We start from the raw sequence: 23,967 nt of genomic DNA on the forward strand, positions 1-23,967 counted from the left end.
CTTACCTAGTATGCTACAGGTAGTAATTTCAATCAAAAGAGTGATTCTGATCTCACTTTAAGCTGTAGGTCTACTGAGTGCAGTGGTCTGACCAACGTTAGCATCTAAAACAATTATTTGCTACGAATCACCTTAACACAGCTCTGGATCTCAGCAATCATTAAAACCTTAACATTATTCATCTACTCAATCACCTTCCTAAAGTCACAATCCCTTGAATGATACTAATTTTCTAAAAATTTTTGTTTACTCTTGTCCTAGATAAATAATTAATCAAATTATGAACGAGTCAAATTAATATTGAAAATGAATATTAAATATCAATATATGTTGATACAAAGTGTTCTGTTACCAATTCAATATACATATACGAATATCATCAATTAAGTTGACTAAAGGAACCGACAATTTAGAAGTGAATGTTGGAAGATTTAGGTCAATTTGACCTGAGATCTGTACATATGTAGATGAGGAATTTCATGTTTACATGAGTTGAAACTTGTTTATGAGTTGAGATAAGGATTAATTTGTGGAAGATTGACTGTTAATGGTCAATCTGGATGTTGCGGCACTTGAATTTGATTTTAGGCTTGAAGCCGTCTACGCTTGAGTGACAAAAGCGACGAAAGGGCATTTTTGACCAAGTCTTGACAGTCTCGTCAGTATAACTATGCGTCTAACCGTTTATTCGGTGACTTAGCGGTGCCCTAGCAAACAGCTTGATCTATTCATACGGAGATTAATATGAAGTTCCTATCCAATAACTCAAAAAACATTCAATAAGCCTCGAAAAAAATCAAAATTCATGTAATTCTTACGATCGATACTTAACGGTCTTTTGGTTATATAGGTAATAACACACATAATAATCATTAATAAAAATGCACTCAACAGCATGCAGCACAACAGAAACATTTCAACTCATTTTCATCAAGATAATATTCAATATTTCCAAATAAATCCGAGAACCTTTCTTTTTAATACAACAAACAATCATAATAATAGTGAATGGAGCATAAGATCTCGCGCGACAGGAAGTCTCGTAACCAAAGAGAAATAAAATCACTTTTTTTTTTGAATCATCACGTTTTCTCGACATTTCATTTATTACCAAATGGGTGTGATGCACATGAAAAAACAATAATTTTTTGAGGATGAGATTCACACGCTTAAACAATGCGAAAGTCAAACTATATAATTATATTAGCTCATGACTCATATATCTCTATAATTATTGAGTATGCATGGATCTTGAATTATATAACAAAAAATATTCTGATGGCTCTTTAAATTTTGTCGACGCTGTTCAAGTTCACGGGCTTCATATCTTCATCATAACATCATCATCGATTAAAAATACACAAAGTCTTCTTTTTTTGTAGCTGCATTTATTTTATTTTTCTTTCGTATAGATGTGTAGACATGCTATCTGTATATTGCATGTTTTTGATGATATTAAGTTGCTATGGGATTGTCTGTGGTGAGTTGTTGGTGATTTATTGGAGGTTGTGGCGCATTTTTTGGATGATGAACTTTGAATTGTGTGTGGGATTAGAAGCGTGTAGATGACTGGACTGGAATATATGACTGAAATTAGGTCATATAGTGTAAGTAGTACCCTGTAGTATCCCTAATTAGTACACTGAGAAGCTCAGAATTATCAATGTCTCGATTTGAACTCATTCTCTAGGTTAAGAAAGGAATTAAGATCAAGAAATTCCCGGAGCATCTCAATTTCAATCCAGTCTCGAGAACCTCTTAATAGAGAGCACTAAATCCTTAATTCATTAAATATTTAGGTTACTAAAACATTTTGGTCGAAAAACTAGCTTTGCTAGGACTGTTTTAGGTCTAGGACAATATGGTAGGTTCTTGATTATAGTAGCAACTCAAGTTAATGTCCAGTAGATGTCTTGTTCAAACACTCAGTTTTGTTCATTCAAGTATGATACCCAAAAGATACATGATGTAATATAGTCGAAAAAAAACTATTCCAAAGCCGGCGTGGCTCTAGTTTAAAGTCGGCTAAATCCGGTCTCTTGTCAAAGTCCCGGCATGTGATGTGGTCACCATCCGACTCCAATCCAGAGTCATGTCCACTTGAGGACACAATTTTCAGTCTTTTTCATGTTGTGTGCCTTTCGTGACACATATTCAGCTACATATATAAAACTAATCAACTCTAATACTAACTCCATCCCTATCCCATCCATCCCAAACTCTAATAAATCAAAAAAGTCAAACCGACCATATCCCGCACACACTCCTCAAAAATCAGCACCGAAAAGAAATTTTTTTCATTACAAATGTGAAGGAAACCTTTACAAAAAACAACAACAACAACAATTTTGAAGCTACACGAAATTAAATTTTTACATTTTTGTGGGTCACACGAACGTAAAAATAGTGTCGAGCACGCAAATGTGCACACATTCATTTTGATGTACGGGACATAGATGAAAGAGAGCGATAAGAGTCGTTCGTAGACATACACAATAGAATTGATTATTTCTGTTACTAATGTCTAAACAGCTTGACCTTGTAGCACAGTGCAATGTCCTATATTTATAAAATGCAAAAGAGGAAATCAAGCGTAAAGGAATAAAAAATTACACGGTGCTGAAATCGTGCAGATTATGATGATGCCAATCGAATTGATTTGATCAATTACATAACAGATATAGATGAATTTTTTTTTTTGTTGCTTTATTTTTCTTGTGAAATCATAAATTATATGGAAATGCTCGATGCCTATGATAATTCGATTTACCCTCATGACATGCCCGAGTGACACAAATGAAGAAGGCTTTGTGACGGAGCCTGTGAGGTTTAGCCATAGATCATCTAAGACTCCGCCTCGAGGCCTCTAAGACTTCGCCACAGAGCCTCTAAGACTTCGCCACGGAGCCTCTTAAGGTTTAGCCACAGAGCCTCTTATGGTTTAGCCACAGAGCCTCTAAGACTCCGCCACAGAGCCTCTAAGGCTTCGTCACGGAGTCTCTAAGGTTAAGCCACAAAGCCTCTAAGACTTCGCCACGGAGCCTCTAAAGCTTCTCCACAGAGCTTCTAAGACTCTGCCGCAGAGCTTCTAAGACTCCGTGACAGAGCCTCTAAGACTCCGCCACAGAGCCTCTTAGGCTTCGCTTTGGAGCCTCTAAGACTCCGTTTAACCTCTCTGTGGCAGCCTTTCCATTTGGCAGCCATACAGAGACGGCATCCATTTGGTACCAATAAAAGAAGTTAACCGGGGCCTTAGAGACGCCATTCCAGAGCCTTCTTCATTTGTGTAGCTCGGGATGATGATGATGATAGTTTCTATTGAAGCAAAAAAATATGTACATTAAATCGAATCAAAAACGTGAGAGAATTTCGATAATTTTATTCATAGCAAAACTAAAAAAAAAATCATTATTTTTTTGCTGTATTTATGGCTTCCTCTAAACTAATTCATAATCATCTTCATCAAATGATGATGTAATTCTAATCTATAATAATAAAGTGAGGTCTTAGATGAGAGATGAATTTTTAATGGATCGTGAATTATTAGTTTTTAAACGGCTTTTCTTTTGTTGTTGATGTAGGTTTTTTTGTGCTGTTCTTGAAATATGATGTTGCGGAATAGTTTAGAAGTTTTGGATGTTTGTTCGATTTTGAATTTTGATAATTTAAGTAGGATGTTGAGGAAATAGACTTGTGTCAAGTAGGAAGAATGATAGTGAGTATGTTAATATTAAGATTCTGAGTTGCTTATATTATTGCAGATCATGAGTAATTTAGAGTCAATATTAGAATTTTGTTCAAAGCCTAGATGGAACATAGTTTAGGGTTTGCCAAAAGAAATAAGCACTCCGATCTTTGAGCTGTTCTGATTCAAAGCTTAAGTTAGTAACTAAAGAGAGAAAATTTGGAACTAGATCGTTGGCAGTGACAGTAATATTATGTACATCCGAGCCCCGAGCAGTTCAATGGGCAGAACTCCATCTTATGTCGTAAAAACTAATCAAAATCCGGCATCATGGTGCAGTTAAGGTAACTTTGCATCTTGCCGTTAACACAGCGACTTAGCGGTGCGCTAGCGAACACAGTGTATTCAGGATGGTATTGGTAATTGTCAGAAGATAGTCAGCGATAGAGCAACGCTTTAGACGCTAACTAACATTTTGATCAGCGAGGTAAGTAAGTAGCCCAGATAGCAAAAGTCGATAATTCGATTCAAAATCCAAAATCAAGGTTTGCGATCCTCTGGAATTAGGAGGATTTAGATCGAACCTAACACTGAGTCAGGACAACGTCAGTGTGGGCTTGGATCTTTGATCGATCAATCAATTTATTTTGTTCGGATAAGTTTCTAACTGGAATATGGATTAGTATTGAGCAAATCTTAAGTTAAAGTCTTAAGCTTCATAATCTGTGTTATGCTATCTACATAGTATGCTTCAAATAACCCATCCACAACACAATCACTCCAACGTAAACAATCTCTCTATCATCATGATCATCGAAACTTGATTCAATGACTGAATGACACAACAATCGTGATTAACTACAAGGAAGTTTTAAAAGATTTCATGGAAATCTCAAAAAAAGACGTACGTAAAGAATTAAAAATAAAAAAATATCAAGAATAGATCTTGTATTAATAAATTCACACGCATCTAAATTATATTCATGGGAGTAGAATTGAATCGTTTAATTTATTCAACATCATCCTTCACATTTACGTATACATAAAAATCACTTTAAAAAATTTTTGAAGCAAAACAAAAGTATTAGATATTCCAATTCTTCATGTTTTACTGAAATAACATACAGAAGCACAGCCGCGCGTAGAAGACGTGAACCTCATTTGAATAATAATCATGAGGCTGTCGTAGAGAAAAAAATGAGAAGAAAGAAGAAAGAAGAAGAAGGAATTTTGTATTTTTATTGATGAGAAGACAGAAATAGCGCTTTTTTGGCATTTCAAGATTTTTTGACGGTTTAATGCTTGGGAATGTTTGCGATCGTTCTGAGTTTGATTAGCTGGAATTATGTTGAGATTGAGGCTGATGATTATGTATTGAATTTTAGTTGAAATTATGAAGTAAATTGGATGTTGAGATTGATTATGACAGTAATTTTGGTGCTGGATCATGTTTCTGGATTGGAACTATAGCTTTTGATACTTTATGTCTTCAGATTAGATCAGAAATAACTTCCAAATGTAGGTTAATACGATATCCAAAGTTCCCTGATCCGAGAAACATGAAAATAGATTTTGGCGCCAAAATAATTCTTGGTATTTGTCATACTCTATATTTGAACTGCATTTCGAACGTCAGATGACATTGTGTATCTAACATTGTAATTTAATAATGACAATTTGTGAGATTTTCAATCAAATCGTAGTCACAGCTCTTTAATAATTGTCTGACTGCCAATTTAAACTACATTATAGTTCCATTAAACTAGTTCACTTTCATCCATAAATGATTTTTTGACAGTCACGAATTTCAACTTTTCTTTCACAAAACTATGCTAAAAAAAAGTGAATGGTAGAATTAGATACTCAATGTCTCCAATTCTATTCCACACTCGTTGTCTCAATCACAACAAAAAGGTTAAGAGCAAAAGACAACAAATGTAAGAGGAACAAGAATAGAAACTAAATGTATATTTATAATGTAGACACTTAAGTGAATAATAATGGAATATAAATTTTTTGTAATAAGATACCGATCAATCATATTATTGAGTTAGATAATGACTGTGTGCGACAATTGTTTACATTGGATGTATTGTAAATATATTTTAATTCTCAATCTTTTTTTTTCGCATTTCATTGAGTCTACGGTGACATTGAAAAAAAAAAGAGAAAAGGGGAGTGAAATTTTGTTTGATTAATATTTACTTGTCAAGCATGTATGCATAAGATATCAGTGGAATTTGAGTATATGTTAATATTGTTGTCTTTAAGGGGAATTTTTTTGTCATAAAAATTTTGGAATAAATTGAAGGTTAAGGCATATTTTTTTTTGAAGAATTCGGGTTAACAATATTCTTGATCAAGATGACAATGTTAGTTCCGACTGTTTCTTAAATAAGCAATTCTGAGTGAAAAAGGCTGCAACTATTCGACCATATGTCTAGTCATAAACTTGACATTTGTAGAAGTTGCCAAGAAATGTGAAGTTTATTACTAGACATACGGTCGAATAATCATAGAATTTTTCACTCGGGATTACAATACTAAGGATTCGGCTCAATTTTATTCAAGTTCAAGAGTTATTAAGGCTAATCAACACCAGAAAATAGGGAATTCAAGTGGAATCTGGTGTTAAGAACTATTCAAATGTTAAGATACATAAACTGGTTGAATAACAGAGCATTCTGGGTCCAGAATCTGTCTAGATCAAACAAGCTCATGTCAATGCTACATTCCCGATCAACACTCGTTGAAATGTTGTCCATATGATATCTAAACTAGCAGTTTGATTAGAACCATTTGACAGTCACTAGGCTGGTTTTTAAAATTTGATTGTCAAGCATACAACCATAGAGAACGAGAGGAAGTGTTCAGCTGCTTTAACAACGCTCTATGATTCAAAGAACTAATCGATTATCGACAAGCGGATTAGCTGCTTGATTCTAACTCAGCTGTCCATTTAGTAGTCATTTAATTAGTTCTTTAATATGTACCAGCTGGGATGGTAGGTCTACATTCAGATAGTACATTTGACAATTAGCGCAAGTCGTTTAATCTATCCAAAATTTGTCTAAAGACTGTCATGACTCTAAGATCTCAGATTCAAACCAAATCCGACACCAAGTCAGAGTTTTCCCGGCCTGAGGCTCGATTCTTGAACGATTAACCGATTTCCACTATTCAGGTTCATTACAATTAGTTCTTAGTTCAGCTCTCATACAATTTTACTACAACACCCACATAGCAACAAAAACTTCCCGCCAAAATAACAACAATGACGTCAACAACTCACCCAATCTACCTACCACAATCAACAATTCAAATATATTCGTCACATTAAGTTCCCTCATAATTTCTCATAAAGGTAACAAATTTTTTATCGTACACGATATAATAAACAAGCGAAAATTTTCAAGCCACAATGTTATGTAGCGTTCTTATCTAATTCTATCCATCAAAATATGTATTTAGAATTTATTAAAACACATAAATGTTTAACTTAGTTTAGATATATGCTGAATAAAAGTTGGCCGTCAGTTGTTGATTTGCAACGGAAACAACTTAAATTAGTCATCATGCGAATTACATAAAATGAAGGCACAAAAATTCGATAAATGTTTGAAAATTAGTTCAGGCTGCTGCATTTCTCTAAATATAAATTAATTCCATTTCCTTCACATTGCACCCTCAAAAACCCAATTTTTTATAGCATTTTATTTACAACTCAATACAGGTGTTTGATGCCTTTTTATGAGGGCACAGCATTGTGGACTTCTCTCGTCTTCTCTTACTATTCGTAAATATTTTTCTGTATAATTTTACAATTTGCCTTTGTTGTTGCACTTTTTTTCTCTTGTGGAATGAATAGGCTCTTTTTATTTTTAACCAAAAGATATCCTTAACATACAAGAATCACGTATTTTATAGACTTAATCTCTCTATTTCTTCTGTATACTTTGTATTCTTTTTGAATTATTTTGTATTGACTATTGGCGCTTGTATTGTGGAATTTATGATGTAGAGGTATTTTGTCTTGCTGTCTGGAGTATTGAGTACTGAAATTAGCAATCAGAGGTTTTTTGGAATTTGATTGAGATTCTTACTCATGCTAAACCCGAATAGCACAAGGTGGCAAAAAAGACGAAATCCGTCTTTAGGTAGACGTCATGGCGCCGCTACGTCAAATGCACGTCGCGCCGCTCTTTTTTCAACGTAGCGTCAACGTGACGGCAACGCTGTACTATTCGGGAAAGACACCATAGAATAAAGATACGGACCCGGAGTGTCCATAGTAAGGGAAGAGTGAGCAGTAAGGGGTTCTTTAGAACGAGTCCAAGAACTCCCAGAATAAGTCTATAGATTTGTCAAAATCTAATATTTGAAGAATTTATTTGTGGTTTCGATCTTTCTTTACAAAATGTGTCAAGAACCTAATGAATAGGATTTTATTTAACTAGTTGTTTGTCGTGTTCTAAAGACGATGTAATAAACGCAACCTGATTCTTGACAGGTAGACTGAAAAGCGAATCTATATGTAATGATGTGAATATTGTTGGAATTGTTGTCATTTTGACAGAACTCTGTGTAGTGATTGAGAACTGGTGGGAATCAAACCCAAGTTTTTTAAAAAGAGGATTATTGATTTTCGGATAGTTGTCTAACCCTAGGCCACAAAGGTCTTACTGATAAGAGTCCTCGAGATTGAAATTTACAAGTCTTTCAAATCTTGATCTCGAGATTTGATGAGAAAGAAACTTAAATGAAATTCCTTGCAGTCCTGATCTCGGTCTAGAAAATTTTTGGAAACTCAGCCCTACCTAGCAATCGAACTTGCAGATTAGCTTGGATTATGCTCGATTCCCAAGATTCCAGCCTACTACGATACCACACTATGTTGTACACTTTCTATTCCAAATACCCAAATTTAAAAAGCCAGTGAACATCGGGGATATAATGAAGAATGCACTTGAGAATTCTCATTAACCTCTAATATCTAGATCCATACATTCCCACAAAAAAATGCGCCTAAATCACTCATCCCCCCAAGTGACACTGTTTGCACTCTAATTCTCAATGCAACAAAATAAAGAAAAGAAGAAGGAGAAAAAAAAAAAAATCCGTGCATAATATGAGTCCTTATTCAGGTAACAAAATCATCATCACAGTCATATCTTTCTCCTACTCATGTTACTCTAAAGATATGCTTTTTTTTATATCCACACAGACAAAATTTCTCTCAAAAAAAAAGGTGATCGATAACTGAATCTATGGAGAATGTTGAAGCAAAACAAAACAAAAAAAAAATCCATATACAGCATAATGTATACAGTAAGGGATGAATAATAATTCTGCGAAATGAAATTTACTTGCGAATTGAGTATATCCTTGAAAATCGATGTCCTAGATGAAGTTTCGATTTTTTCTCACTTTTCGAGTTTTCTCGAAATTTAAAAAAAAATTATTAAATTCACACAATTTTCTTATCACTTGCACATTAATTTGTTTTTGCACCTCATAAATTTACTTTTATTTCATTTTTTATTTCACTTTTTCTTCTTTTTACAGGCCGACACTAGCTTACAAGCACTTCCAATGTTTTGCTTAATTTTGATTAACTTTTAATTTTGCTGATAAAATTTCACTTAACTATATTTTCACTGTGACCTTTTTTTTTGCATAAGTAGTTTCATGACTATTTTTAAACTTTAATTGTTACTTGTGATTTATTTTCTGTTTTAAGAACTAAAATGCACTTGCACAAAAAAGGAAAAATTCCGAAAATTCCCTTTTAAACTCTCCCGAATTTTCTTTTTTTCTTTTACTTGCCGCAAATAATTTTACACACGAAAGAACGGAAAGAAAATTAAAATTATACGAGAAGCATAACGTTGCTCGTTTAAAAATCAATTCAAGACTGAGGGATAATATTGTGTGTAGCACATGCGAGAGAGAAATTTGCAATAAATTGAGTAAATTCTCTCTCTGGCTGTGCTGAGTAGTGCTGGGTGGTGCATTATTGATGGAATATTTTTCTTTTGGGTTTTTGGTTACTATGATGATGATAATTGGTTCTCATCATCATCCGTCACCCATTGTGAATTAAATAGGTTGTTATGCTGGGTAGCATAATGCGGCGAACTGTGTCTTTCGAGTCGAAATCAGGTATCAGGAAAATTTCTTGTCACTAAGCAGTCTTTGCATCCAGCCGTTAATACGACGGCACCTTATTACTCTAGCGAGCATGTTTAGATGATTTTCCTTTTCTGGTTTTAATTTATAATCCGTTAAGAATGTCTAACTGTTGAAAATATATCAACGGTTATTTTTTATTTAAATTGTATACAACTACAATCAGTTTTTTCTCCTCTTTTTATAGTTGACAACCCCTTCATAGAAATATTCAGTCGGATTTATAACTTCAAACTTTAAAGATCTTAATTATTAATATTATAGCCGTGTGGCATATTTTGCCCGAGCTATCATTATTAAATATTAACACTGACCATAATTAAACTACATAATCAACTGCAATTACAAAAAAATCGCCAAAAGATGTTGAATTTCAAGTTAAAATTAATATAAAAATATTTTAACCTCAAAATTGTTTTGCAAAATTCTCAGAATATAATGTGCTGAATTATCAAATATAAAATGGCGTGGTTTGAAATATTTTTTATTCGATTTCAAACTTTGGAACAAAGCAAACCTTTAACATTTGTTTGATTAAAATAAGCAAATCGGTAGCTAATTATATGGAACTAAGTATTTCCAAAATCAACAACTGCTAAGGCGTGGCCAAATTACAAATACTTATAGACCTTACGGTGAACATTCAAAGACTTAAGATCCAGTTAATCTGTAAGGTAAATATTGTTCATCCTTCTATCTTCCGAGAATCTTATTGTTAAGTGAAAAGTTCGTTATCAGGTGAACGTCAACAATAGGCACTAAAGTCATATTATATTGGGTCCATAGTCACGCGTCGAGAACTTCTGATGCCAGCTTTAACATTCGAAACCTTAAACCAGTTCGAGAAATTGAAAACTCTAGCGTAATTTTAACATTCCGTCTGTAAAACAACCTGAGAAAATAAATCCATCAATTATTATTCCATCAAACATTGGCCACCCTAAAGCCACGCGTTTGTTTACAATTTTAAGGGCAAAATAACTCTTTGATATTCTTTTCATCACTACAATTAATTTAATTAAACAAACCGTTGAGAATTATTAAACGAGTAAATAAATTTTAAATTCAAATTTCAAAACGGCAGTTCGTGCCCTTCATAAAATCGTCGTAGCTTTAAATCTTATTACAGTTTCATATTTTGTAAATATTGAATTTTTCTCCTTTTTAAGTACGTTTAATTAAGCTATTAAAGCACTCGTCATGTAATAAATCTAATTACTTAACATTTTTTAATTACAGATTTCGTGCTGTGAATTGTGAAAAATCAAAGACTTTGAGTGAAAATGGAAAATTGTGAAAATATCGAGTCATTAATCGACGAAAAAGTAAATTTAGCAATGGAATTGATTGATAAGCTAGAGAGCAATTACTCAAAGGTCGATGGAGCAATTAAGACAAAGAGATCCATAGAAAAGGAAATTAAATTTCTTCAAAAGGTTTGTGAATATAATCAATAGATTTAAATTTCATAATACAAAGTAATGCTTACATCTCTTTTAGCTCAAATCAGTCAATGACATTGAAAATGTCCGTAGAAAACTCCATTGTACGAATCTAATCTTTTACAGTCATTTAGTCAACTCATTAGAACGTTACTCAAAATATCACAAAATTACAGCAATTGCACAAATTAAAAGGAGAAATATTGACGATAAGTCAATAAGAATTGATATTGTCTGTGATGATAGTGATGAAGTCTTATGGATTAAGATTATAGCCCGTAACAGTGAATCAATAATTGATGAAGTTATGGGCAGATGTGAATATGGATGTAAAGATATCATAGAAGTTGGTGAAGAATATTTAGACATGGCACTGGACACAGAACAGAATTTCTTTCGACCACCAAAGGTCATTTTTGACTTTCTCAATCCTATTGATGAGAATATCGAGAATGAATTGGAAGAGAATGGAATTATATTAGGTAGAAAATATCTAGCATGTGAATCTCTAAGAGATGATCAACAAGTGTCTAAAACATTAAATATTGATGTCACAACAATGTTAGCCTATATTAGTGAATTGTGTAATGGTGGAATTAACTATAAATTTAACGAGAAGATTTTGGACGATCAAGCAACACTTGAACGAAAGGAACCAATTAAACCCGTACTTGATAAGATTTTTGAAGGAAAGAAGCTGATCGCATGTGAAACAGCCGTTAAATCATTTGATGAAATAATTAAACTTCTTGCCGGTCCAAACGAGAAACGACGAGCTGAAGAATTTAAAAGTCGCATTACAGTACTTCCAGATGTTGAGCATCCCGAAGAAATCATCAATGTCGATTTATCAGCACAAATTAAGGAACGATCAAGAAAAATTTTTGCCTTTGGAATATATCATAAAGCCGTGACGACATCCTCAAATTGTGGATTTAAACGAGCTGCAAAAATGAGAAATTTGGATATTCCAATGATTAATCATTCAGCAAGAGTATTGACAGAACTGAAACAACGTGAAAAAATTGACATTTAATAGCTGTGAATTAATATGAATTATATTTATTTTATTAAACCTGCACTTTCGGAGATTATTGTACTACAATACTTTCTTTTCTAAATCCTTACTTTGCTAATTATTTGTTACACAATTTCGATTATATTTCTTTTTGGAAGACAAGAATTTCAGTACGATTTGTTTCGAGTTTTTTTAAATTCAGTTCTATGTTGTATGACTTAATTTATAATTTTGTTACCGATTCGAGCTGTAATAAAAATAATTGGAATGTTATTGAAATAAATGTGATAAATATCAAGTTCAAAGTTAGTTTGTCTTAATTGATTTGTTGGAATATTGAATTTTGTAGTTAAATTTGTCAGTTACAAATATTTTAAATTTGAATATTTGAAATTTTTCTGGAAAATTCCAGGATTCCATTGAAAAGTTCCAAATATTCCAGTATATTCTTGAATAATTCCATTATTCCAATGGAATAAATATCTTTCAAATTTCAAAAATCCGTTAGTTTTCAAACAAATTTTGAAAACCAAATACTTACAGCAATATTTGTGATCAAATGTCCCTTCTTCTTTCTTCGTTCCTTGAGACGTGCCGCAATTGGTGGCATAAATAAATCATAATTAATTAAATTCTTATTGCCATCGATGTAAACTTTATCAGTTCCATGATAATTCAAAATTTTAAGTATCATGCTTGCAAAATATCCAACAAAAAATGTGATAAAAAATCCAATAACGACTGTATACCAATAACTTAGTCTAAATAAATAAAAGTATCTAAAAAAAGAAATGGAAATTAAGGATTAATGGATAAGGCATTGCTAATTGGAACTTACTCTTCGCTACTTCTAGTGCTTAAAGGTTGTGGAATGCTTCGAGTTAAATTATAAATATTAAATTGCGAGCAGTCTTCGAGATTTGTTTGTAAAGGCTGAAAATGACACAAATATTACAATTAATGCCTTAAAATTGGAACCAAAATTCAGTAACTTACAATCGCTCTTGGTTTATCAGCAAATCCAATCATTAGTGAAGTAAGAACGCCAGAAAACAGCCCAATAACTGATCCATACTCATTAGGATTCAAAAAACTCATTCCCAATGTGAATAATGCCAGTAATGGACCTCCAACAGCACCAAAAATTGTCAATGAAATTTGTAAAATTCCACCAAATTTTTCAGCCAAAAATGCTGTTCCAATACACACAAATCCATAAATTCCTGCAATTATTTTTGTCGGAACTGCTGATCTTGATTCATCAACTTGAAGTTCCTTCTTTGATATTAATTTGTACATTGGCTTGAAATAATCCTCTAAAGTAACAGCAGCCAGAGAGTTTAAGCACGACGAGACAGTGCTAAGTGTTGCTGAGAAGACACCAGCCACAAATAATCCAGTTATACCAGGAATATGTCCTAGAACATCAACAATATATATTGGCATCATTTGATCTGCATTTGTGATTCTTTTTGCCAGCAATGGATCACAGTTCCTGTAGTAATAATATATAACAAGTCCACTAAACGACGTGGTGATTGATAATAACAATAAAATCGGCCAACTCCACCACAGTGCTTGCTGTGCACCTTTTAAACTTTTAACAGTCATTAACCTTTGAACTTGAGTTTGATTCACGGCATACAGACTTAAGTATGTAAACATTCCGCCAATAATTAATGAGAACCATGAATGTCGTACGGTTGGATCGGGATTAAAGTTCAGCAATTCCCATCGACCACCTTTCTTTGCTTCTTCAATTATATTGCCAATGCCACCAGCATAGCTTATTCCTGATATTATGACTAAAAATACAGCTACAAACATCAATATTGACTGAAACACATCAGTAAGTCTGTAAAAAAAAAGGTAAACAACATTAATTTGATAAGAATATTTTCAGGAAATTATTGGGGATTTATGATTGATACGCATTTTTGATTGACCTTTGCCTTGCTAGTGGCCTTGACTTGATTCCAATGTATTCATTATTTTTATAACTGTTGTTTTGAATTTGAAAACTTTTTTGAATAAATTCAAATTTTTGAAAGCCGTTATAATTTGAATTTTTAAAAACCGTTAGAATTTATTAATTTTTTTTAACCAATTGATCTCAAATGGATATTCTCAATTATCTTATCTGCACGGAACACGATTGTATGTAAACAAGAAACTTAAAGTGACATATATATGAATCTGATGAATCGCAAAAGAAATGTCGGTCCAATAAAGAAGAAACATTGTCAGACAGTGATTCTTATGGGAGTTTCTTTGGATGAGTTGAATTTTTGAAAAAGAGCTTTTATAATCCAAGGTTATTTCAATTTTAGTAATAAAAAGTGTTTTCATTAAAATCTCTCCTAATTTCATGTTTTGATAGCATTATTTAACTTTAAACAGTCTTCTGTCATTAATTCTTGCTGAATTATTAGTTATTTAACATTAAAATGCTAAATAAAGACGAAAATTTGAGTTTTTCTGAAAATTTCATTTGGTATTTTTCTGCACGGATTAGGAAAAAAAAGCTCAAAAATAACTCGATCACCAAAATTTATTTTCAAAGAATCGAAATATCTCTTTAATTGATGAATAATGGTCAGAACTAAGAGCATAAAATGATAAATTTAAGAATGTTTTATCATTTGGTACCAGTCATTAAACTGTAGCATTTCTAGTTTTGTCTATTTTTCGATTCTTCGGATGCAAATAATAGAAAATTCGAGTTATTGACCGAAGAATCGAAATAGCTTAATTAATACAGCGTTTCAGTATCCACAACTAAAATAATATGATAGTTTTCGGCCTAATGAATCAGTTTAAACAATAATATGAAGCACTTTAGTGGAAATATTTTCCAAAAAATCGATTCTTCAACAAAATTTTTCAAAAAATCATCCAAAGAAACTCCCTTATAAATTGAATCGACAAATAAACAAGAAGACAGACACAAACAAAACTTAAAATTGCAAGGTCTTAATAATCTCTCAAATTATTATACATAAAAAATACTCACAGAACAGCCTTAATACCCCCAATACAGCAATAAATAATGACTGTGATTCCAATAATAATTATAGCCAGTTCCTTATCAATCCCAACCGCAGATTCCAAGGCTAATGCTGGGGCATATACAACGATTCCCATGTATAATATCATTTGTAGTGAGTATGCTAGAGAAGCTGAAACTCTTGCTAGTTTTCCAAAACGACATTCTAAGTACTAAAAATATGAAAATTTTGTAATTACTTTAAAATGCATGTCTAAGCGATTTGAAATTACCTCATAAGCACTTGCAGCTTGTAGTTTATAAAATACAGGCAAAAATAAGTTCGCAGCAATTGGTGTCGCAATTAAGTACGCGAAATTAATGACAACAAATTGAATTCCGAACATATAAATTTCACTGGATACCCCCAATAGTGTAATTGATGACATAAAACTGGCCATAAGACTAAATGCAACGGGTAGAACCTGCATGGGAATAAGATGAAATGTGAATCGTCATAATCCTTAATAATAATTCATAAATTATGAATTAAAAACTTACTGTCATGCTGCGATTGGCCAGAATAAATTCATCATTGGACTTTTGTCGATTTCCCGTGCATCGAACATATCTGTAAGTTTGTGATAATGTTGATTATTATCAGTAAATGATTATGCATGTAAAACTTACAATCCAATTCCGATTGAAACCAGCAGAACAGCAGCAACAACTATGTAATCCAGAGCACCAAAAGCCATAACGAATAGAACTTAATATCTGGAAAATGATTGAATGTTATATAAATATTTCGATCAAGTAAATTAAAGATTTTTTTCAATGCAGTCTTTGACTTTTTTGACACCATTCATGAATTTTAATTACTTTTAATAGAAAACACAATTTATGGATGATAAAAACAAAATATTACAATAAAATAGACTTTGTACTAAACTGTTGTGATGAATTTAACACAAACTGATGTACTTTAATTATGTTATTTAATTAAAATCGCTGTCAATCCATTTTTTTACACAAAGTTATTTCACTACTGAAAAACACTGTATTTTCAAAGTCATAAAGAGTGATAAAAACTCAAATTGTAATCGCGGATTGATTTGTTCCTTGAATTTCAATCCGACGTTGTTCATTTAATTAGGTTTTGTAGGCAGAAAGATTAATTAAGGTGAAGATATTTGTACATAAAAATTTCACTCTTAACGGTTATTTTAAATTTGAAATTTTCAACGACAGTTTGATCCAAAATCAATAAAGTTTTCACAAAAAATCATTTAATTGCTAAAAACCCACAGAATTCACTGCTAAATTAAACAAAATCACAAGAAAAATAATAAAGTACACATAATCATCAGAATAATGACACACAATAAAACTTTAAGCTCTGAAACTTCACATTTTCTTGTGAAATGCGTTGAAAATGAAACATTTTTTGCTTGGAACAATTTTTTCGAAATTAACTGATTTTCGAAAAACATTCGAAAAAATACAAACGAAAGTTGTTGATTTTAAATCACAAAAATATCTTTAATCAAATTAAAGATGGCACAGAAAGAACGCTGGAATGAGACAAAAACAAAGAACTTTATTACCGCATATCTTCAAAAACCAGCACTTTGGGACGCTAGCAGTAATGGATATTCGCAAAAAGCTGAGGTAAATATTTGGCATTTAAACTTCCAGTTATGTTAATTAACTCGAAAGTTATTAAATAATTTTCGTTCATGACTCTGAATTTAACATGGATTTAGGTCAAGTAAATGATTAGAATAAGATTACATACCTTAACTAATTTTAAATCATTTAAATTGTTCACTTCCAGAAACTTAAAGCATACGAAAGACTTATGGAGGAATTTGGTCTGACTCTAAATGAAGTGCGGAATAAAATACGAATTTACAGAACGACATATATGCAGGAGAAGAATAAAGAAGCTACAATTGCCAATTATGTACCAAGATTAAGTTGGTATAACGACATGAAAACTTCATTTAAGGAAGGTCAAGTTAAATCCTTTGCGAAATCACCAATGAGACGGACGGATCTTGCCAGAGCAGTGAAAAAGGAAAAGGAACATCAGATTATTACAGATCCAGTGTCCCCAGATATGCATTTTGAGTTTATTGAGAATGACATGGAACCAGAAGATAATAATAGTATTAAGGCAGAACAGCATTCATCAGTTCCAACACATATAATTATAGAGCCATTTGAAGAGGAAGAGGAGGATGAAGAGCATGAGGAAACACAAATGAATGCCAGAGATTCAAATTCATTCTCAAAAGCCTCCCACAATTCAGACATTAAGCCAAAATCCAGCAGTCTTTTATCATCAAATGAGCTTTTCCTTCAATCCCTAAAATCAACACTTGACAATTTACCTGACGAGAAGAATATGAGAGCTAGAATTAAGATACAAGAAGTTTTATACACAATTATGTATGAAAAGCCATAAAATTTAAGTTTCTGTTTTAAATGTCTTAATTATATTACAAAAATCAATGCACATTATTTGAGAATAATAATAAGAACATTGTGGATTCACTTGATTGAGCTGGATATTGTTGTTCTGGATGTTTAAGCTGGTTTTCTGATTTTAAAACTACTTGATGTAGTTTCTTAATCATTTAGGATCTTTAAAAAACACATTCATTCTAGTTCCAAAAGCTACGAAGCACCAATCCAGCACGACAGTCTATAATCAACAAAGATCCAGCTCAGTCAAGTCAATCCAATCCTTTTGATCATAAAACCCACTTAAAAATCAACCTTGGAGAGCTTTTGTCTTGTTCTTTACTCGTTTCACCTTCTTCAATCCATCCATATTAGCCTTCATTATCTTTCCATATGATTCCATCACTTTAGTTATGTCTGATTTCTTAACAACTGTTGATAATTTCTTGTTTTTTGCCTTCATTCTTATCAGACATAAATTTTCGGCTGGTTCTGGATGAGGCGGTCTTCCTTCTCTCGGCGTTGGTTTATCGATTCCATCATCTTAAATAATAAAATTGATTTATGACTTATTTAAAGCAGATTAATTAGATTAACTCACATTGTTTAAATGTTATAGTAAATGCACTCTCATTTCTGACTTTTTGAGCTAGTATCGTCACTTGTGTGAGAAACTGTGGATGGATACATATTAGATCTTGTAAACTATTGATGGTTTAATTAAGTTACCTCATTATATTGCAGTAAAACCATTTTTAATTCTGTTTAAAATATTTTCTTTTTATAAAAATTTGTAATGATGTGACAAGGCAGCTGCCAGAGTTGGAATGGATGTTGTTGTTTTGATGCTGATTTGCTTAATATCTGCAAATATCTTATATATATAAAGGAGAAAATATATAAAATTTTATTAAAAGAAGATAAAAAGATCCAGCTAGGCTTTTATTGACATCAATTAGATAAGAAAATTACAGTTAAAGAATAAATTCAAATGACCAACTCTGCAGGGGTGCACAACTGTGTGAAAAGCAGTGGCGTGAAGATACGATAAAAGGAAAAATTAAAGTTGAAAAACTAAATTAATTAGTTTGAGTCTTTAATACGTGAAATTTAATATAATTAATGTGATCCGTGTATAAAATAAGAACTATAGAACAATTTGAAATTGAAATTTCATGATTATATCTCGTGTATTGAGTATAACAGAACTTTATAATGGACGAGAAAATTAATTTTATAAGACATTATCAAAATTCTATAGAAAAATCAAAAGACAATTTAGAGCGAGTAAGTATTATTTAATGCAGTGACTGTGAAAGCAGTTACAGTGACATTTATTAGAATTATTTTATATAAAGACAAGCAGTTCCGTACACGTATCATCTTTTTTTACGTAAATTTATTCAACTATTGTGGAATTCCGACCACTTTCTAAATCAGACAACATTAATTCTTATCTTTGACGTCACTTTTGCTATATTTCTCATCATAATTTTACTTTCTCACGAATATTAGGTCTTGCATTGTTTAAAGAAGTTGCAGAATTTACGGATTAATGTACAGGATTTGTAAGTATTAAAGAATTTCTGGATTATGCACTTAATAAAATGTCATTTACCACGTTATATCTTGCAGACAAGAAACCGGAATCGGTAAAACTGTCAATTCACTTAGGGAAAAAGACGGCGAAGTAGGTGAACTGGCTTCAGACCTCGTCACAAAGTGGAAGAAATTGATTAACAGTAAGTTTTTGAATTTAGTCAGAAATTTTTTTTTTGGTGATCAAAGCAGGTCTACAACAATTTACGAAAATATAAAGCTTTAAAGCAAGTTTCTTTGTTTTTGAGGATTGCACAGTGATTATTATTGCTTAATTAAGATTAGAAACTAGAAGTTTAGTCTGAAAAGTTCCTAAAATTTGATAAATTGCGCAAAAAGTATCGGTAGTGCAGAAAAAGCATGTGAAAATTCAGGACTAAAATTCAATTATAGTTTTTTATGACAAAGGAGATTATCCCGCAAAAAACATTTACGATCAATCGAAAGTTAATCTAATCAAGAAACACTTTAATTTCAAGTCTTGTGAAAAATATAAAAAAAATCAATCAAAAATGAAAATTTCTCCAGTTAACATGCTTAATTATTTTCATCTAAGTAAGTCACACATATTTCCACAATTCAGACGGTTTTCAATGCTGATAAAGCACTTAAAAGTCTTCTGGTAGATCTTACTGCCTAAATATTACTGAAAATCTCCCAAAAATTGATAAGTAACACAATTTCGTAAAGATGATTTACTGGATCTTCGTATTTGTACTGGATCTTTATGATTGATGTCTTATCTCTAGAAAAATCATTGAACCTTAAGTTATAGCTTTGATAAATTACAAGTAACTGCTTAATTACAGACGATTTTCAGCCTGTGAAACAAAAAATTTCGGTTATTGACTTTTTTCATGCATCAATTTCGAGATAAGAAATATTAAATTTGTGATAAAATCGTGAGATTATGAGCAGTGACAAGCAACATTTGTACAGACAGTGAATTGTGACGAAATTAACAAAATCCAGTTGAAATTATTCATCATTTATCAAAATTCTTGTGCATAAAGTGTGAAATTATTTAACGCAGTCTGCTCATTTGTCGCTGCATGATGTGACATAACAAGTGCAGCATGTGTAGTGTTGTATTTGTTAATTAAGCAGCCATTGACCGTGAAAATGTAGAACTTCAAGTTGGCAACAAAAACAAATGAATTGTCTAGTTTGCTATTGATATTTTGGATAGTCAGCATTAAAAGTTTAAAGCTCCGTTGTTTGTAGTAATGGGAATATAAACATGCAAGCATATAACGCATAATTAATAGCACAAAAAATCTATATTATTTTCCCATACTAAATGCCTGACATAAACAGAAATTGAAACTGATATTATGCGTATAGACTTGATATTTCTAATCATTGTGGTTTATGGGCAGATTTCAGACAAATTATACACAAAAGGCTGCCTAGCTATGAATATTTAAAGCTCTGTCCCCAAGGTCATATTTGTTTACTTTTTAGAATGTTTTGATATTGAGGTGTTTATGCCCAAAATTTGTCCGCCTGACCTGTTTTTGAAATTTATTTTGATCATTAAAATTTAAATTTTTTTCGACAGTTAAATTATTAGAAATTTTATAACTAAATATTGACAACTTTTAATTAATAACAAAATATCAATTCTTTAATTCACAGCAATGGATGAAGATGAACACAAATTTGAAGCTCCTCAGCCACCTCGCGAGAAGCACGATTCAAAAAAGCTAGAAAAGTCATCGTCAGATAGTTCGAATAGCAATAAGAAGTCAAAGAGTTCAAGCTCTTCGTCATCAAATCACCATTCGAGTTCATCAGGCACTAATAATCATTCAAGCTCATCAAAGCACCACACAAATCATTTAAGTTCAACAAATAATCACCAATCTAGTTCGTCAAATCACAATCATCATTCGAGTTCGTCAAGTAATAATCACCATCATCACTCAGATCATAAAAGTAAGGAACATAAGAAAAGTAATGATAGTAAATCATCTGAAAGTAAGCATCACAAAAGTCATCACACATCCTCATCATCCTCATCTAGTCATAAGACATCAAATTCCCATAAACGTAGCCGTGAGGATGTTGAATCCAAAGAGAATGAATCAAAATCAAAGAAGATGAAAAGTGATCATGAAAAAAGTGATAAAAAGTCGAATAGCAGTAATGATGTAAAGGAAACGTCATCAACGAGCAATGGAAGTAGTAGTAGCAAATCGAAGAAAAAAGACCATAAATCACCAACAAAGCGTAAACATTCGAATGATGATAATGAACAAGAGTTTGATGGTGCAATGGGAATGGGATTTGCTGAAGCACTTGCAGCTTTCGATATGCCATCGTCGTCTTCATCTAGTAAACGACAAAAGCAGGATCAATTGGCTGATAAAATAGTATCAGTTAAATCGAGCAGCTCAAGTAGCTCATCAAGTAAATCTAAATCGTCATCTTCATCGTCCTCATCATCATCACATAAGAAGGATAAGGATAAGGAAAAGGAAAAATCCTCTTCCTCCTCATCGTCATCATCATCATCATCATCCAGTTCTCGTCCATCAACGTCAAAAACGGCACAAAACTTTACTCAACCTCCAAAATTGCTTACTCAAAAACCAAAATTAGACTTATTACCTGATATAGTAAATGAATTACCTAGCGACGTTTCAATACCCGATTATCGACCACTTCCATTAAATTCAGCTATGAAGGACTATATTAATTCAAATGCTTATGGATCATCAATGCAAAGTCGACATGTTCATGCTTTATCTGAAAGTGAACTTCTTAAGGAATCAATCTCATCACAAAAGAGTCGTACGCGAGTCTTTAGTGGAAATTCACGAGCTCGTGCGGATATTCCAAAATTGTATGAGATGTGCTTAAGAGTATTGACCGAAAATTTAGACTATGTTGAATGCACCGGTGGGGTTCCATTTGACATTTTACGTCCAGCTTTGGAAAAAGCAAAACCTGATCAATTAACAAATATAGAATATTATAATCCATACCTTCTTGATGATTCTGACATTTTATGGAAACCGCATTGTCAACGGAAGTGGAAAAATCGACAACCAATGGAAATGGAATCATGGCGTGAAATGTACGAACGTTGTAATCGTGAAGATGAGGAGAAATTGAGTCGATTGACTCAAAATATTCGACAGATGCAAGAAAAGTCATCAAATTGTGTACAAAAAACTAAAATGGCTTTTGTTGATACGATGGTTAAAGCACCGAGAGGCGTTGTCAGGAAACAGGAGCAATTTGGTACGTCAAGGAAACCAGTTGTAAGTCCGGCAGCACGAATTGAAGCATTGAAGAATCTACAACCAAATCTTGCTGTGGCAGGTGATGTTCGATTGAGAGTTGCAGCTGGTCTACGTGATGATGCTCAGCAGAGTAAGTATAACTTTGTGATTTTTAACGGTTATTTTGAAATTTCAGGGTGTGAAACTACACAAACCGCTTATATTTCAAATAATTTTTGACCGTTGAATTTTAAATATTTTTTAATCTTTATTTTTCTGATTTCATTAACAGTCGTTGGACGTGGAACCATGCAGCGTGCAAGTTTGGTAAAGAAGGCTCCTATGATGGCAAAAATTTTGTCAAAATTTAAGCGTTAAAATTTACAAAAAAAAATTAAAATTTTCTTTCCGTATAGGGCAAGAAAAAAATAATTATTAGACCTTATGTCAAGATGAGATTTGAAAATGATAATGAGAAAGAGAATCAAGAAAAGAAAGGAAAAGAAGACGACGAAAAGAAGAAGTAAACTACACAATTGTGAAATGATTTGCGAAAAAAATGCATTTGAAGCTATGTGAAGAATTTATATCACGACAAAAACTATTAAGTTTATTTTTGAGAATTTATTTTTATAATATGAACTATTGAAATATCAGTTAAAATGAAGAAAACTGGCTTATATTGAGTTGACAATACGCAATGACTTGATTATTTTAACTGTGCATCTATTTCGCGTTCAGTGTGATTTTAACAGTTTATTAATATGATATATCAGTTTTAAAATGCTTGACTGTCACAAAATAACGATATTTTGTGACTATACGATATTTATTAATTCAATTTGACTGATCAAAGTTAGTTTTTCAAGTTCAGTGAGCAGAATTCATTAGAGTTGGCTGAATTTGTGGGTTTAAGAATCGAAAAGATTTTGTAATGTTTATTTATACCGTTCAATTCGACGAAGGATATTAGCAAATCTTTGCTACATTTCACAAAATATTCTCAATAATCAAGTTAAAGTCGTGCAAACAGTGCTTAGTGATGTGAAGTTACAAAACAAGAAAAAGACAATATTTTTACATGATGACAATCAAAAAGTCCAGGAAAGTTAATACTTGTTGCATAAAGCAAGGTAGCTGATGCATTTTTAGCTATAAAATATTTAACTTTCAGTTCTTTGGCAAGGAAAAGAACAGGAATGGACCGAATTTTGATTTTATATTTCAGAAAGCTGCAATGGCTTCTAGAAAAACATCGAAAAAGTTGCATAAACATTTTGATATGTCTGAAATTTCATGGAAATAATTCATTGCATAAATGTCCGAATTTTCATGTTATTTAGTCCATG

At 32.2% G+C, this 23,967-nt stretch overlaps 5 protein-coding genes across 7 annotated transcripts; 3 read left to right on the forward strand and 2 right to left on the reverse strand.

The window, feature by feature from the left end:
- Positions 1-10,826: 10,826 nt before the first annotated feature.
- LOC139099545 (UPF0415 protein C7orf25 homolog) lies at positions 10,827-12,575 on the forward strand. Its single transcript, XM_070652037.1, has 3 exons — positions 10,827-11,042; positions 11,114-11,310; positions 11,375-12,575. The coding sequence occupies exons 2-3, from the start codon at positions 11,158-11,160 to the stop codon at positions 12,350-12,352; spliced, it is 1,131 nt and encodes a 376-aa protein (XP_070508138.1). The 5' UTR covers positions 10,827-11,042; positions 11,114-11,157; the 3' UTR covers positions 12,353-12,575.
- On the reverse strand, positions 12,363-16,409 carry LOC139099544 (putative sodium-dependent multivitamin transporter). 3 transcript variants are annotated; one of them, XM_070652034.1, is made up of 9 exons: positions 16,273-16,409; positions 16,011-16,097; positions 15,882-15,951; positions 15,614-15,805; positions 15,348-15,553; positions 13,331-14,189; positions 13,173-13,267; positions 12,876-13,113; positions 12,363-12,581 (listed from the first exon to the last, which is right to left on the reverse strand). In XM_070652034.1, exons 2-9 carry the CDS (start codon positions 16,076-16,078, stop codon positions 12,558-12,560), a joined length of 1,752 nt encoding a protein of 583 aa, XP_070508135.1. In that variant the 5' UTR covers positions 16,079-16,097; positions 16,273-16,409; the 3' UTR covers positions 12,363-12,557. The 3 variants fall into 3 exon arrangements, with proteins under 3 accessions (XP_070508135.1, XP_070508136.1, XP_070508137.1); XM_070652035.1 differs by having other exon boundaries at positions 16,249-16,386; XM_070652036.1 differs by lacking the exon at positions 16,273-16,409 and adding an exon at positions 16,203-16,263.
- Positions 16,410-16,805: 396 nt separating this feature from the next.
- On the forward strand, positions 16,806-17,860 carry LOC139099542 (uncharacterized). Its single transcript, XM_070652032.1, has 2 exons — positions 16,806-16,991; positions 17,158-17,860. The coding sequence occupies exons 1-2, from the start codon at positions 16,878-16,880 to the stop codon at positions 17,788-17,790; spliced, it is 747 nt and encodes a 248-aa protein (XP_070508133.1). The 5' UTR covers positions 16,806-16,877; the 3' UTR covers positions 17,791-17,860.
- Positions 17,793-18,655, reverse strand: Srp14 (signal recognition particle 14). The gene is made up of 3 exons (XM_070652033.1): positions 18,519-18,655; positions 18,391-18,463; positions 17,793-18,332 (listed from the first exon to the last, which is right to left on the reverse strand). Exons 1-3 carry the CDS (start codon positions 18,540-18,542, stop codon positions 18,100-18,102), a joined length of 330 nt encoding a protein of 109 aa, XP_070508134.1. The 5' UTR covers positions 18,543-18,655; the 3' UTR covers positions 17,793-18,099.
- Positions 18,656-18,820: 165 nt separating this feature from the next.
- Positions 18,821-23,314, forward strand: LOC139099546 (transcription elongation factor B polypeptide 3-like). The gene is made up of 5 exons (XM_070652038.1): positions 18,821-19,076; positions 19,305-19,357; positions 19,425-19,531; positions 21,027-22,769; positions 22,911-23,314. Exons 1-5 carry the CDS (start codon positions 19,005-19,007, stop codon positions 22,994-22,996), a joined length of 2,061 nt encoding a protein of 686 aa, XP_070508139.1. The 5' UTR covers positions 18,821-19,004; the 3' UTR covers positions 22,997-23,314.
- The last annotated feature ends 653 nt before the right edge of the window (positions 23,315-23,967 follow it).

The sequence above is a fragment of the Chironomus tepperi genome, unplaced genomic scaffold, assembly GCF_022539635.2.
Source record: "Chironomus tepperi strain 1889 unplaced genomic scaffold, CSIRO-AGI_Ctep_v1 contig_473, whole genome shotgun sequence".
In the NCBI taxonomy this organism is placed as follows: Eukaryota; Metazoa; Arthropoda; class Insecta; order Diptera; family Chironomidae; genus Chironomus; species Chironomus tepperi.